Genomic DNA, 13,521 nt, shown 5'->3' with positions numbered 1-13,521 from the left:
AGACAAGGCGGGAGAAGGGGGCGACAGAGGATGAGATGCTTGGATGGCATCACCGACTCGATGGACATGACTTTGAGCAAGCTCTGGGGGTTGGTGATGGACAGGGAGGCCTGGCGTGCTGCAGTCCATGGGGTCGCAAAGAGTCGAACGTGACTGAGCGAGTGAACGACAACACAGCACATCAGGCTGAAAGCCGGAGATCCAACCAGCGAAGACGGACCCAGCAGAGAAACTGTCTCCCCTTCAGTCTGCTGCAGCAGCAGGCAATTTAAAAAAAAAACCACTATCACCACCTCATTGCTTTGGCTCACGAAATTCTTTAGTTCTGCTGGCCGATCCCGTCAGAGCTGGGTTTCCAGCCTGGGGGCACATCCAAGGTTGCCTGAATACGGCTGGAAGCCTGGGCCTCAGCTGTGAGGTCCAGACCAGCTGGAGGCGGTAGCAGGTAACTATACCCTTTGCCAGGGGTGGTTTCTCCGCTTACGCGTGGAAAGTTGAGTCTGTCTGGCTGCAACCTCAGGTGAGGGGCCCATACATCAAAGGCTGTATGACTTAGCAGTTTTCCAAGAAGACTCAGGTAGCCTGACACCTTTTTGTTTTTTTAGCTCTACCAGTTTATTGCTACCAACCCATGTCCCTCCAACCTCAGGCACACGTGCTCAGTCATGTAACCCCACGGACTGCAGGCCACCAGGCTCCTGTGTCCATGGGCCTTTCCAGGCAAGAACACTGGAGTGGGTTGCCATGTCCTTCTCCATATCTTTTTGAAGCAAAAGCTTTTACCAAAAAGACTCCATGCTTCTTGGAAGCTAGAGAGGCATGAATTGCTAGAAAGAGCTTCAGAATAGAGCAAACCTTCTTAAAACTTTACATCTCAAAGCAGAATTGCAGTTCCGTGAAATGTTGCAACAGAATTTCCATAAGCCCCGGAAATGTCAGTCCTCACTTAATATCCCCAAAGAAAACTGAAAGCTGGGAGCTGAACAGACTTGTGTACACCCCCGTTCGTAGCAGACAGTTACTGAAAAGCGGGAACAGTTGTCTTCTTCTTTTAAGAGAATTCTCTTTATACTTAAAAAATTTTCCTAATCCTCTTGGGCACAGAGGCATACATTGTTAGAAACAAGCTTCTGATTGCAGGAACTATGGAAAGACACAGACAGACAGCTATCGATGCTGGTGGGAAAGTGCTGGTCCTGGCTGTGAATCATCAATGCTCTGGTGTTCTCTTTTTCAGTCACTCAGCTCATGGAGAGAAGGCAAGGGGATATCCACCGGTGTTACTTTTCTCAGTGTTATCTTTTCCACTATGACATGGGGCTTCCTGGGTGGCTCAAACAGTGAAGAATCCGCCTGCAGTGCGGAAGACCCGGGTTCAATCCCTGGGTCAGGAAGATCCCCTGGAGGAGGGCATGGCAACCCACTCCAGTATTCCTGCCTGGAGAATCCCCATGAACAGAGGAGCCTGGTGGGGCTACAGTCCATGGGGTTGCAAAGAGTCGGACACGACTGAGCGACTAATACTTTCAGCGGGTAGGAGAGAGAAGTTGGTCTGTAAAACAGACGTCCAGCTGGTGGTACATTCATATTCCCAAGTGCCCACCATGGCATCCATATTGGGTTCAGCTGAGTTCCACCCAAAAGTCCTAACAAAAGGCTGAATGTGATCTTTCTTGGAACAGGGTCTTGCAAGATGTAATCAAGAGAAGACTGGGACTAACCCAGTGACTCGTGTCCCTGTAAGAAGAGGGAGGCGGGCAGAGATTTCTCTTTACCATAGGAGGACATGGTGAGAATGAGCCGGGAAGAGACGGTCATCAGGAACTCAGGTCAGCCAGCAGGCTGATTGTGGACTTCCAGAACCGGGCAGGGTAATAAACGGCTCACAGGGTCACACGTCCTGTAGTTCTAAGACCGCACTGCCATGACGTCACCTGACCTTAATTTCCCTTGCAACAAGACTATCTCCAAACAAAGTCACAACGGGGGGTAGAGCTTTAAGACATGGACTCTGGAGGAACATAAATGCAGTCCACAGCAAAGGAGGGTGATCACGATGCTGGTGGTGATGGTGGTGGTGATGTTAATGGTGGTGGTGATGATGATATGGTGATGGTGGTGATGTTAATGGTGGTGGTGATGTTGGTGGCGATGTTATGGTGATGGTGGTGATGTTAACGATGGTGGTGATGTTGATGGTAATAATGATATGATGGTGGTGATACTGATATGATGGTGATGTTGATGATGGTGGTGCTGTTCATGGTGATAACGATATAAGCATGGTGGTGATGTTAATGATGGCGGTGACGATAATGACGGCCGTGATGTTGATGGTGATGATGGTGCTGATGCCGATGACGATGGAAGTGGTGATGAAAGCGAAGGTGACCATTGTGGAGACGACATTGGTGCCGTGAGAGTGGACGTGATAAACTCAGAAGCACTGACTCTCTACTCGACATTCACTACCTGATCAGACTGTTTTTAGGAAACATTTTCCAATGAGCAGATCCAGCCATCCTTACCTGTCACCCCACAGGGTAGGAACAGCTCTCATTTCACAGATGAGATGAGCAACGCAAGGAACACAGGAGTGACCACAGCCTACGACACACTCAACCCGACCCTCTAGAAACGGGCAAACACACGAGTCCTACGCAGACAAGCAGTCCCCACAGCAAGCCTTCACTCCTCAGGCCCCTCCGAGGCGCTTCCACCAACAGAGCCTCTTGGTAAGGGAAATAAACTTAACCTGAAACTCATAAAGCACTCTCGCTTGGCAACCGTGGGAACACGGGCAGACCGTCTCACCTCTTAGAACCACAGATTTGTCAGCTGAGAACTGGTGCTGGTCGGGCAAACTAATCACCCAGAGAATCTGTGAAGCATTTTACTGACCGTTTGTTGCAATCAGGCTTCCAAACAAAATGACTTTGGGAAAAAAAAAAGAAGACTTTCATGTTGATGTGTGGTACACATCAACACAATACTGGAGAGCCATTATCCTTCAACTAAAAATAAATAAATTTAAAACAATGAAATTCTGTAAAGCAATTATCCTTCAGTTAAAAAAAAAATCATGGAGAAGGAAACGGCCACCCACTCCAGTATTCTTAGCTGGACAAGTCCATGGACAGAGGAGCCTGGCGGGCTGCAGCCCATGGGGTTACATGACTGAGCACGCATGCATGAGGGTTCAGGGAGATGGGTGGGGAGCAACAGACTGGTATAAGCAAAAATAAATAAATAAATACATTGTTACAAAATTAATTAACTAATTAAAAAACAAAAAGCTGGCCTCCCCTGGAAGTTCAGAGATTGGGACTCCACCGCTGGGGGTGGTCACAGGTTCTCATCACCCCTGCTTCCTTGCTTTGTCCGGGACTCCACCGCTGGGGGTGGTCACAGGTTCTCATCACCCCTGCTCCCTTGCTTTGTCCCCTGGGTCCCATCCCTGGTCCAGGAAGACTGCACATTACACAGGGCAGTGGAAAGCCCACGTGCCCACGTGAGTGAGCCTGCTCTAGAGCCCGTCCTCCACAACAGGAGAAGCTACTGCAGTGAGAAGCCCGCGGATCACAGCCGGAGAGGGGCCCCCTGCTCGCCACAACTAGAGAAAAGCCTGTGTGCTCTGCTCAGTCGCTCAGTCGTCTCTGACTCTTTGTTACCCCATGGACGATAGCCTGCCAGGCTCCTCTGTCCATGGCGATTCTCCAGGAAAGAACACTGGAGTGGGTTTCCATGCCCTCCTCCAGGGGACCCGCCTGATCCAGACATGGAACCCAGGTCTCTCAAATCGCAGGCAGATTCTTTACCATCTGAGCCACCAGGGAAGCCCAACAACACTGGAGTGGGTAGCCTCTCCCTTCTCCAGGGGAGGTTCCTGACCCAGGAATTGAACCGGGGTCTCCTCCATTGCAGGCAGATTCTTTACCAGCTGAGCCACCTAAGTACAGCAATGAAGACCCAGTACAGCGTAGAACAATTTTTTTTTTTTTTTAAAGGGTGGACTTTATACCCAACACTGCCAATAGGTGGCAGCACCGCTATCATCGACTAAAACCGAGGTTTAAAGCTACCTGTGTACTCTTTGGGACAGCGGAGCCTGGTGGGCTGCCGGCTATGGGGTCGCACAGAGTCGGACACGACTGAAGCGACTTAGCAGCAGCAGCAGCAGTCTTTCTACATAAACTGAAAGTCACTCAGTTGTGTCCAACACTTTGTGACCCCACAGACTATACGGTCCATGCAATGCTCCAGGCCAGAATACTGGAGTGGGGAGCCTTTCCCTTCTCCAGGGAATCTTCCCAACCCAGGGATAGAACCCAGGTCTCCTGCACTCAGGCAGATTCTTTTCCAGCTAAGATACAAAGTACCCCATTTTATTCTTAGCCATGTAAGTGATGAAATTCTACAGGGGAAAAGGATACTGACTTTACCCGCATCAGAGAACGTAATCCCAGGATGGCCCCTGTCTAAAAGCCATCAGACATGAACTATTTAATGTTAAGTCAGTTCAGTTCAGCTGCTCAGTCGTGTCCGACTCTTTGCGACCCCATGAATCGCAGCACGCCAGGCCTCCCTTGTCCATCGATAACTCCCGGAGTTCACTCAGACTCATGTCCATTGAGTTGGTGATGCCATCCAACCATCTCATCCTCCGTCGTCCCCTTCTCCTCCTGCCCCCAATCCTTCCCAGCATCAGAGTCTTTTCCAATGAGTCAGCTCTTTGCATGAGGTGGCCAAAGGATTGGAGTTTCAGCTTCAGCATCAGTCCTTCCAATGAATACCCAGGACTGATTTCCAATGACTATTCAGGATTGATTTCCTTGAGGACTGACTTCCTTGAATGTAAAGCTGCTCCCCAACTGTTTGCCACAAACAGATGTTTCTGCAGCGTGAGGAACAGGACCCACGTGAACAAACCCCAGCTCACCACAGGAATGGACACCATGGGCATGTGTTCCAGATCTAGCTTCTGATACGGGAGTCATCAGTTGCCCTTTCACTGCACAGAGTGAAATTCTAACCCGTTTTAATTTGAATTTAAATGTAACAACCCACACTCAATGCACGGACTGAAAAATGCACGTGAATCTGCTTTCTCTCCAACTGTTTCAAGCGTCACGGGCAATATACACACATTTAGTGTTTCATATGGGAAATCAGTTCCCTCCTTAAAGACTCAACAAAAGAGAAATGGTGTTTGGAATTTCAAAACCTGAGTACCAAAGATTCACGGAGGACTTCCCTGGAGGTCCAGTGGTTCAGACTCCACGCTTCCGAAGCAGGGAGCATGCAGGTTCCATCCCTGACTGGAGAACTAACATCCCACACGCCGTGTGGTGCGGACAAAAAATATTCACGGAGAGTCTGTCAACGCTGATATGGACACTATGTTGAAATGGTCCCATCTGGGACATCCTAAATTAAATCAAGTTCGAATGCAATCACTTATGCCTGGTTTGACTTTTTGAAACGAGGCCTGTTAAAAACGTGAAATAATACAGATCTGTGCTGAATTTGTTTTGGACAGCAATGCTCTCGATAGCAACGTTAGGAAGTTAAATTAGTAAAATCGTGCAGAGGAAGGGAACACACATCTTTGTCCTGGGAAATATGGTACTGTATGCTCCTCTGTGTGCTAAGGTGGGTCCGACTCTTCGTGACCCCAGGCGGTGTCAGAAGGACTGGGCCCTGGGGCTGTCTTCTAAGATTGTACTGGGCTTGTGGGGGCAAAATCACACACCTGTACCTCTTAAAAGTTCATCATCCTTATTACAGAGAATAGCCAAGGCGTGGAGACAACCTCACTGTCCATCAGCAGAGGAAAGGATAAAGGAGATGGAGTACAGATGAGATGGAATATTACTCAGCCATGAAAAAGAATGAAGGCATGCCATTTGCAGCAACATGGATGCCCCTACAGACGGGCACATGACGTGAAGTCCGTCAGACAAAGACAAAAGCTACACAATGTCAGTTATAAGGGAGAGTGTTAGTTGCTCAGTCACGGCTCACTCTCTGCCATGAATTGTAGTCTGCCAGGCTACTCTGTCCATGGGATTCTCCAGGCAAGCATAGTGGAGTAGGTTGCCATTCCGTTCTCCAGGGGATCTTCCTGACTCATGGATCGACCCTGTGTCTCCTGCTTGGCAGGCAGAATCTCTACCACGGAGCCACCATGGAAACCCCGTGTATATCTACATGTATATTGCTGTGTGTGCGTGCTCAGTCGTGTGCAACTCTTTGTGACCCCATGGACTATAGCCCTCCAGGCTCCCCTGTCCATGGAATTCACCAGGCAAGAATACTGGAGTGGGTAGCATTTCCCTTCTCCAGGGGATCTTGCGAACCCAGGTCTCCTGCATTGGAGACAGATTTTTTATTGTCTGAGCCACCAGGGAAGCCCAAGAATACTGGAGTGGGCAGTCTTTCCTTTCTCCATGGGGTCTTCCTGATACAGGGATCGAACCCAGGTCTCCCACATTGCAGGTGGATTCTTTACTATCTGAGCCACTAGGAAAGCACAAGAATACTAGAGTGGGTAGCCTTTCCCTTCTCCAGCGGATCTTCCTGACCCAGGGATCGAACCGAGGTCTCCCACATTATAGGCAGATTCTTTACTGTCTCAGCCACCAGGGAAGCCACCCATCACTTCTTCTGAGATGCGGAATCTCAACAGAAAGGATCTACCAGCACAGAAGATGGAGTGGAGGCTGCCAGAGGCAGAGGGAGAGGAAAAGGAGAAACACGGGGAGAGCAGCGGTCACTCACTTGTCCACCAGCTTCTTGGCGAACCCGAAGTCGGTGAGCTTGACATGGCCGTCTCTGTCCAGCAGGATGTTCTCTGGCTTCAGGTCCCTATAGACGATGTCCCGGGAGTGCAGGTACTCGATGGCACAGACAATCTCGGCCGCGTAGAACAGCCCGGTGTTGCTCGAGAAGCGGCCACGGTTCCGCAGGTAGCTGAAGAGCTCACCGCCCGGCACGAACTCCATCAGCATGTACAGGAAGCGGTCGTCATGGCCCGTCCAGAACCTGCACCAGGGAAGGCGGGGGGATCACAGTGAGACTGAGCGCTGTGCCTCGGCCGGACAGACAGAGGCTGAGGTGGGGAGAGGACTGAGTTCATGGTACACGAACAGGTCATGCGAAGAAACATCTATAAGGGCGGGCCAGCAGTCACGTGTGGATGTGAGAGCTGGACCAGACAGAAGGCTGAGCGTCTGAGAATTGATGCTTTCCAACTGTGGTGTTGGAGAAGACTCTTGAGAGTCCCTTGGACTGCAAGGAAACCCAACCAGTCCATCCTGAAGGAGATCAGTCCTGAATATTCTTTGGAAGGACTGATGCTGAAGCTGAAGCTCCAATACTCTGGCCACCTGATGCGAAGAGCTGAGACTCATTGGAAAAGACCCTGATGCTGCGAAAGATTGAGGGCGGGAGGAGAAGGGGGCGACAGAGGATGAGATGGTCGGATGGCATCACGGACTCAACGGACATGAGTTTGAGTAAGCTCCGGGAGTTGCTGAAGGACAGGGAAGCCTGGCGTGCTGCAGTCCATGGGGTCGCAAAGAGTCGGACACGACTGAGCAACTGAACAACTTCCTTGGTTCTGCAAGTGCTGTCTTCATTACATAGGAAAGTGACAGACTCTAAGCAGAGGTGAGAAAGGCGTTGGAGAAAGAGAGAGAAGAAAAGAACACACTGGTAGATTCAACAGCCAGCACAAGGCCCTCAGTCATGAGAAAACCAGGCGCTGCAGTCCCTGGGTGCACAAAGCACTGGACACGACTGACCAGCTGAACAACACACACGGTCAGAGACACGTATGTGTGTCTACATACACATGTCATGAAAAGTGAAGCCGCTCAGATGTGTCTGACTCTTTGCAACCCCATGGACTGTAGCCTGCCAGGCTCCTCCGTCCATGGGATTTTCCAGGCAATAGTACTGGAGTGGTTTGCCATTCCCTTCTCCATCTATTGGAATAAACACAATTGTATAAGATACGGCCCTGGAAAAGATACCCATAAGAAAGAGATGGTCATACAAAGTGAAGCCAGACAGAATCACAGAAATACTGTATGATGTTACTTATACGCAGAATCTAAAAAAGAATGATAAAGTCCCCTAAACAAAACTTTCATACGCACTGGGAAACCAAAAGCCTCTTGTGACTTGCTTTATGACACTCTCTGCTTTACTGAGGTGCTCCGCCGCTGAATCCGCTCTCTCTGAGGTCTGCCTATATAGTAAACTGTTACCAATATATACACAAAGCACTGGAGGAGATTGCGTGCAATGACCCAAAACGTAACTGGAAGGGAAATCAGAAAGAAGAAATCAAGTGCAGTGGTCTGGAAAGTACACGTGCTTAGTCGCTCAATCGTGTCTGACTCTTTGTGACCCCGTGGACTGTAGCCCGCCAGGCTCCTCTGTCCATGGGATTCTCCAGGCAAGAATACTGGAGTGGGTTGCCATGCCCTCCTCCAGGAGATCTTCCCAGCCCAGGGATCAAACCCAGGTCTCCTGCACTGCAAGCAGATTCTTTGCCGTGTGAGCAACAGGGAAGTTCCCAGGGAAGTATAACTTTATGCAATAACAAAAAGATGAGGGAATTCCCTGGTGGTCCAGCGGTGAGGACCCTGCGCTTTCAGTTGCTGAGGGCATGGGTTTGATGCCTGCTGTGAGAACTAAGATCCCACAAGCTGCACAAGGTGGCCAAATTAAAAAAAGAAAAAAGACGGGCTGCAGAGAAGAAAAACTTTTCTATGTCCAAGGAAAGCCTTTCAAAAAGAAAAAACAACATACGGTTCTGATGTTCAAATGAATGTCTATTTCACTCATCACTGCGGTTATCAGTTAGAGCAAAGTATGGGTCCTGCATACAAGAGGCTTTCTCTAAGTGTGCATTTAAATGTGAACACTCTCTGAGGCTAGCCTCAGACGCATACTTAGTCACTCACTCCTGTCTTACTCTTGGCAACCCTATGGACTGTAGCCCTCTAGCTCCTCTCTCTCCATGGGACTCCCAGGCAAGGAGACTGGACTGGATTGCAATTCCCTTCTGCAAGTGGATCTTCCCAATCCAGGGATTGAACCTGTGTATCCTGCATCAGCAAGCAGCATTCCTTACCATCTGGGCCACCTGGGGAGCCCGCTACGCTCAGACAGAGCTGCTGTTACCATAAACGCAAGTCCATCTGCCTGACATCCAGTGAGACCAAACAATACTAGAATACTGGAATTTGGAACACAGAAAAGTTTGTTACAGGGCCACACAAGGAGATGGGTGCATCAAGCCTTAAGAAACCCAAAGTTACTGGAAGCTTTCAGCAAAGCCCTTTTGTACTGAAGGTGAGGGATGGGCGTGGTTAGCTGCTGACAACTTCTTGGCTTCCCAGGTGGCTCAGGGGTGAAGAATCCCCCTGCAATGCAGGAGACCTGGGTTCGATCCCCAGGTTGGGAAGATACCCTGGAGAAGGAAACGGCAACCGACTCCAGTGTTCTCACCTGAAGAATCCCACGGACAGAAGAGCCTGGCAGGGTTACAGTCCACGGGGCCGCCAAGAGTCAGACACGACTGAGCACATTCACACGCACACACATCCTTTGCTCTTGAGGTCCCGTCACGGTCAGTGGACAAGGTTGCGCTAAATCTCTACCAGACACGTGTTATATTCTCTGTTCTGAAAACAAAGGGCCAGGTCACCAGGCACAGGTTTCACCCTTCAGGGTCCCAGGCCTGGCTCAGAAGGGAAAGAGCTCAGCGGGCAGTTCCCTGAGGGCCAGGTCCCCAGACCCCGCCCAGCTGTCATCACTGAACTGACCCTCGGGCTTCTTAGGGTGCCCAGGTCAGGGGAGACGGGGTCCCTTAGGGATCCCTGACTGCATGGTAGCTAAGACAGACGCCCACTGTAGTTAGATCGCAGACCCAAGGATGGGGGAGACCCCCAGGCTTCTCAGTGTGTCCAGACGGGGGAGACGAGGTCCCATGGGGGTCCCTGACGGCAGGGTAGCCAGGACAGACGCCCGCTCTAGTTAGATCACAGAACCCAGGACGGGGAGAGACGGTCACCGTGGCCTGAAGCCCCGGGTCCAGACAGTGGGTGGCCCTGGCAAGCACCCTGGAGCCCCCCAAGCCATAATCCCCAGCTTGTTCCCGGGGCCCTCCGGGCTCTCCCACTGGACCAAGGCTGGGTAAGCTGGAGGGCCCCTGGGGGTAAGGCCAGGACACGTATCTGGACTCTGCGTCCACCTGATGACCATCAGTTCACACACCTTTGGATGAAAGCCCTAAGGGGCATTGAATGACAGCGGCTGGCCTGTGGGCGGGGCCCGCTGCAGTGCCGTCCAATGGCTGAGCAGCATCACTAAGCGCTGTTCATTGACGCTTCCTTGCCAGTGGGTGGGGCCCACTCGGTGCCGTCCAATGGCTGAGCAGAACCACTAAGGGTCGCTCATTGGCAGTTGGCTGCTTGTGGGCGGTGTCCACTGCAGAGCCGACCAATGGCTGAGTGGAAACACGAAAGGTTGTTCACTGACAGTAGCTTGTGGGTGGGGCCCACTGAGGTGCTGTCCAATGGCTGAGCAGGACCACTAAGGGTCGCTCATTGGAAGTTTGCTTCTGGGCGGGTCCCATTGCAGAGATGACCAATGGTTGAGTGGCACCAAGAATGTTACTCATTGACAGTTGGTTGCCTGGGGACCACTGTGGCACTGCCCAACGGCTGAGCAGGACCATCACCAGGACTTCATTGGGAGTTGGTTGCTTGTGGGCAGGGCCCACTGAGGTGCTGGCCTCTGGGTGAGCAGGAGCACTAAGGGTCGCTCATTGGCAGTTGGTTGCTTGTGGGCGGGGCCTTCTGAGGTACCAACCAATGGAGGTGCAGTACCACTTACGGTCTCTCATTCATAGTTGGTTGCCAGTGGGCAGAGCTCACTGAGGCATCAACCAATGGTTGGGCACGACCACTAAGGGTCACTTATTGACGACTGTTTCTGGGCTGGTCCTTCTGCAGCACTGACCAACGGCTGAGTGGGACCACTCATGGGCGCTCATTCATAGTTGGTTGCCGGTGGGCTGAGCCCACTGAGGCCTCAACCCATGCCTGAGCAGGACCACTCAGGGTCTCTTATGGACAGTTGGTTGCTTGTAGGCGGGACCCGCTGCAGAGCTGACCAATGGCTGAGCAGGACCTGTTGCCTAGTAACGGTGCAGGGTAATGATGTACATTGAGGGCTGCATGCTAAGTGATGTATTCTCCTCACTTTGTTACACTCCTATAAATGCCTTTCTTTCTGCATTGCTAGATTTCTGCCTCTTGCGGCCAGGGCTGCCCAGGGACCCCATCTTTAGGAGGCACAGTGGCAGCCTCTTCTAGGGGTTTCTCTTCCCCCAGTTCCCATTCCCAGTCTCAAGGCTCGAGATCTGCAGTGTTGAGATGTGACAGAAGATAGGAGGCAGGAAGAGGGCTTGGGGTGGGGTGGGGGTGGTTTGTGGCTATTGTTACTGGAAAAGGAACAAAACCTGCCCTCCCCCAGTATCTCTCTGGCATGCAGATTATCTCCAGCTGAAATCAAACAAGGTCCAGCAGACGCAAGGGAAAACTTGGACCTCCTCCCTGAACTGCCTAAAAGAACATAGAGGAGCTGCTCCTGGACTCCCTAGTTTCAGCAGAGATGTCTGCATAGGATATGGGCCCCTCTGTGGTGGGGCAAACAAAGCCTGGAGACCAGAGTTCACAGAGTCTCTATATCTCTCCTGGACCAGCAAACATTTATTTATAAAACTTTTGTTTTTTCTCCGTCTCTATGTCAACTGCCCTTCCTCCTCTTTGATATCTCAAACCACTACCCCCAACATCCTGTTTTTGTCTTCAGCTGGAGACGGTATTTAAGGGGAGTGTTAGGGCCATTTGGGGAGTCCCAGTTGGCTCAGGGGTAAAGAGTTCGCCTGCCGAAGCAGGAGACACAGGAGTTCTATCCCTGGGTTGGGGAGATCCCCTGGAGGAGGACATGGCAATCCATTCCAGTATTCTGGCCTGGAGAATCCCATGGACAGAGGAGCCTGGCAGGGCTACAGTCCATGGGGGTCGTGAAGACCTGGGACACAAGTGAGCATGCAGGCTACACGTTGGGCCATTTTCAGGAGTGACTCCATTTTCGTAGCTGTCTCCCATGTATACGTGAGATTAAATTTTTGTGTGCTTTTTCTCCTGGTTCATCTGTCTCAGGTCCATTTCATTCTTAGACCAGCCAGAAGAGCCTGGAAGGATCAGGAACATGTCTTCCTCCCCGGCATCACTGTCTAGAGAAACCAGGTGACCAGACGCCCGTCTTTTTTCCATCATTTATAATCGAGACAAGTCTCTTTCTCTGGGCTGCACGCACTCCTTCTCTGGGTCACATCATGACATGTCTGGGTCTAGCTAGCCTGTTTCTTGCCGTGATGCTCAAAGAGAAGCACACAGAATCCCAAAGGTACGACAGCCTCACTGTTCTTTCTTGGGAGAGCTTAGCACCCAGCGAGCGCTTTTCTGATGGGGAAATTTCTTCTAGGGTCCCAATGACACCTGACTGATGACCCTGCACAATGAACCTCTACAGAAACTCATGAGAAATGGAATCATTTCCAGCCATATCAGTAAACCAAGGATGTCACAGCCATGAGTGACTGCAACCACGATGGAGTGAGTCCATTAGCCCTGAAGGAACTCAGGAAACAACACTTGACTTCTAGCAGCCACTCCCCATGGTGAGCCCTGAGGAAACTCACGAGGTGAACACACGGGACGCTGGCCCCAGGTAGCTGAGATGCAGAATAAAGGAATGACTTCAGTGAGTCCAGATTCTTGCATCTTCCTATACATCAGTTCAGTTCAGTTGCTCAGTCGTGTCCAACTCTGCAACCCCATGGACTGCAGCATGCCAGGCCTCCCTGTCCATCACCAACTCCTGGAGCTTGTTCAGACTCATGTCCATAGAATCGGTGATGCCATCCAACCATCTCATCCTCTGTTGTCCCCTTCTCCTCCTGCCTTCAATCTTTCCCAGCATCAGGCTCTTTTCCAATGTGTCAGCTCTTCGCAAGAGGTGCCCAAAGTATTGGAGTTTCAGCTTCAACATCAGTCCCTCCAATGAACACCCAGGACCGATTTCCTTTAGAATGGACTGGTTGGATCTCCTTGCAGTCCAAGGGACTCTCAAGGGTCTTCTCCAACACCACAGTTCAAAAGCATCAACTCTTCTGCGCTCAGCTTTCTTTATGGTTCAACACTCATATCCATACATAGAAAAGCACTAAATTCCTTATATTCGGATATCTGATTTCCTTCACTAACAATCATCTTCTGTTCACACTACCTGCTCTCTGTTGCAAAACGTCTGTATAACTTGGCTCCCTGCACCCCATCCTGCTTCCTCAGAGCAATTCTCAGGGTTAATAGAGATGCTGCCTCCTGGGCTTAAGTCCTAAAAATGTCAGCGGCGCTGAGAACACCTGTCATGGTG

The 13,521-nt window shown here is 50.9% G+C and overlaps 1 protein-coding gene across 4 annotated transcripts in view; it reads right to left on the bottom strand.

The window, feature by feature from the left end:
* PRKX (protein kinase cAMP-dependent X-linked catalytic subunit) overlaps positions 1-13,521 on the bottom strand; it is a 60,175-nt gene that overhangs the window by 18,645 nt on the left and 28,009 nt on the right. For all 4 annotated transcript variants that reach the window (XM_061408234.1, XM_061408233.1, XM_061408232.1 and 1 more), the window contains one exon: positions 6,781-7,044. In XM_061408234.1, the coding sequence (XP_061264218.1) occupies positions 6,781-7,044 (264 nt within the window). The remainder of the gene's footprint in view (positions 1-6,780; positions 7,045-13,521) is intronic.

Source organism: Bos javanicus, chromosome X (genome assembly GCF_032452875.1).
Source record: "Bos javanicus breed banteng chromosome X, ARS-OSU_banteng_1.0, whole genome shotgun sequence".
NCBI lineage: Eukaryota > Metazoa > Chordata > Mammalia > Artiodactyla > Bovidae > Bos > Bos javanicus.
Note: the sequence above shows the minus strand (reverse complement) of the source record. Positions and strands in the feature narration are given on the sequence as shown.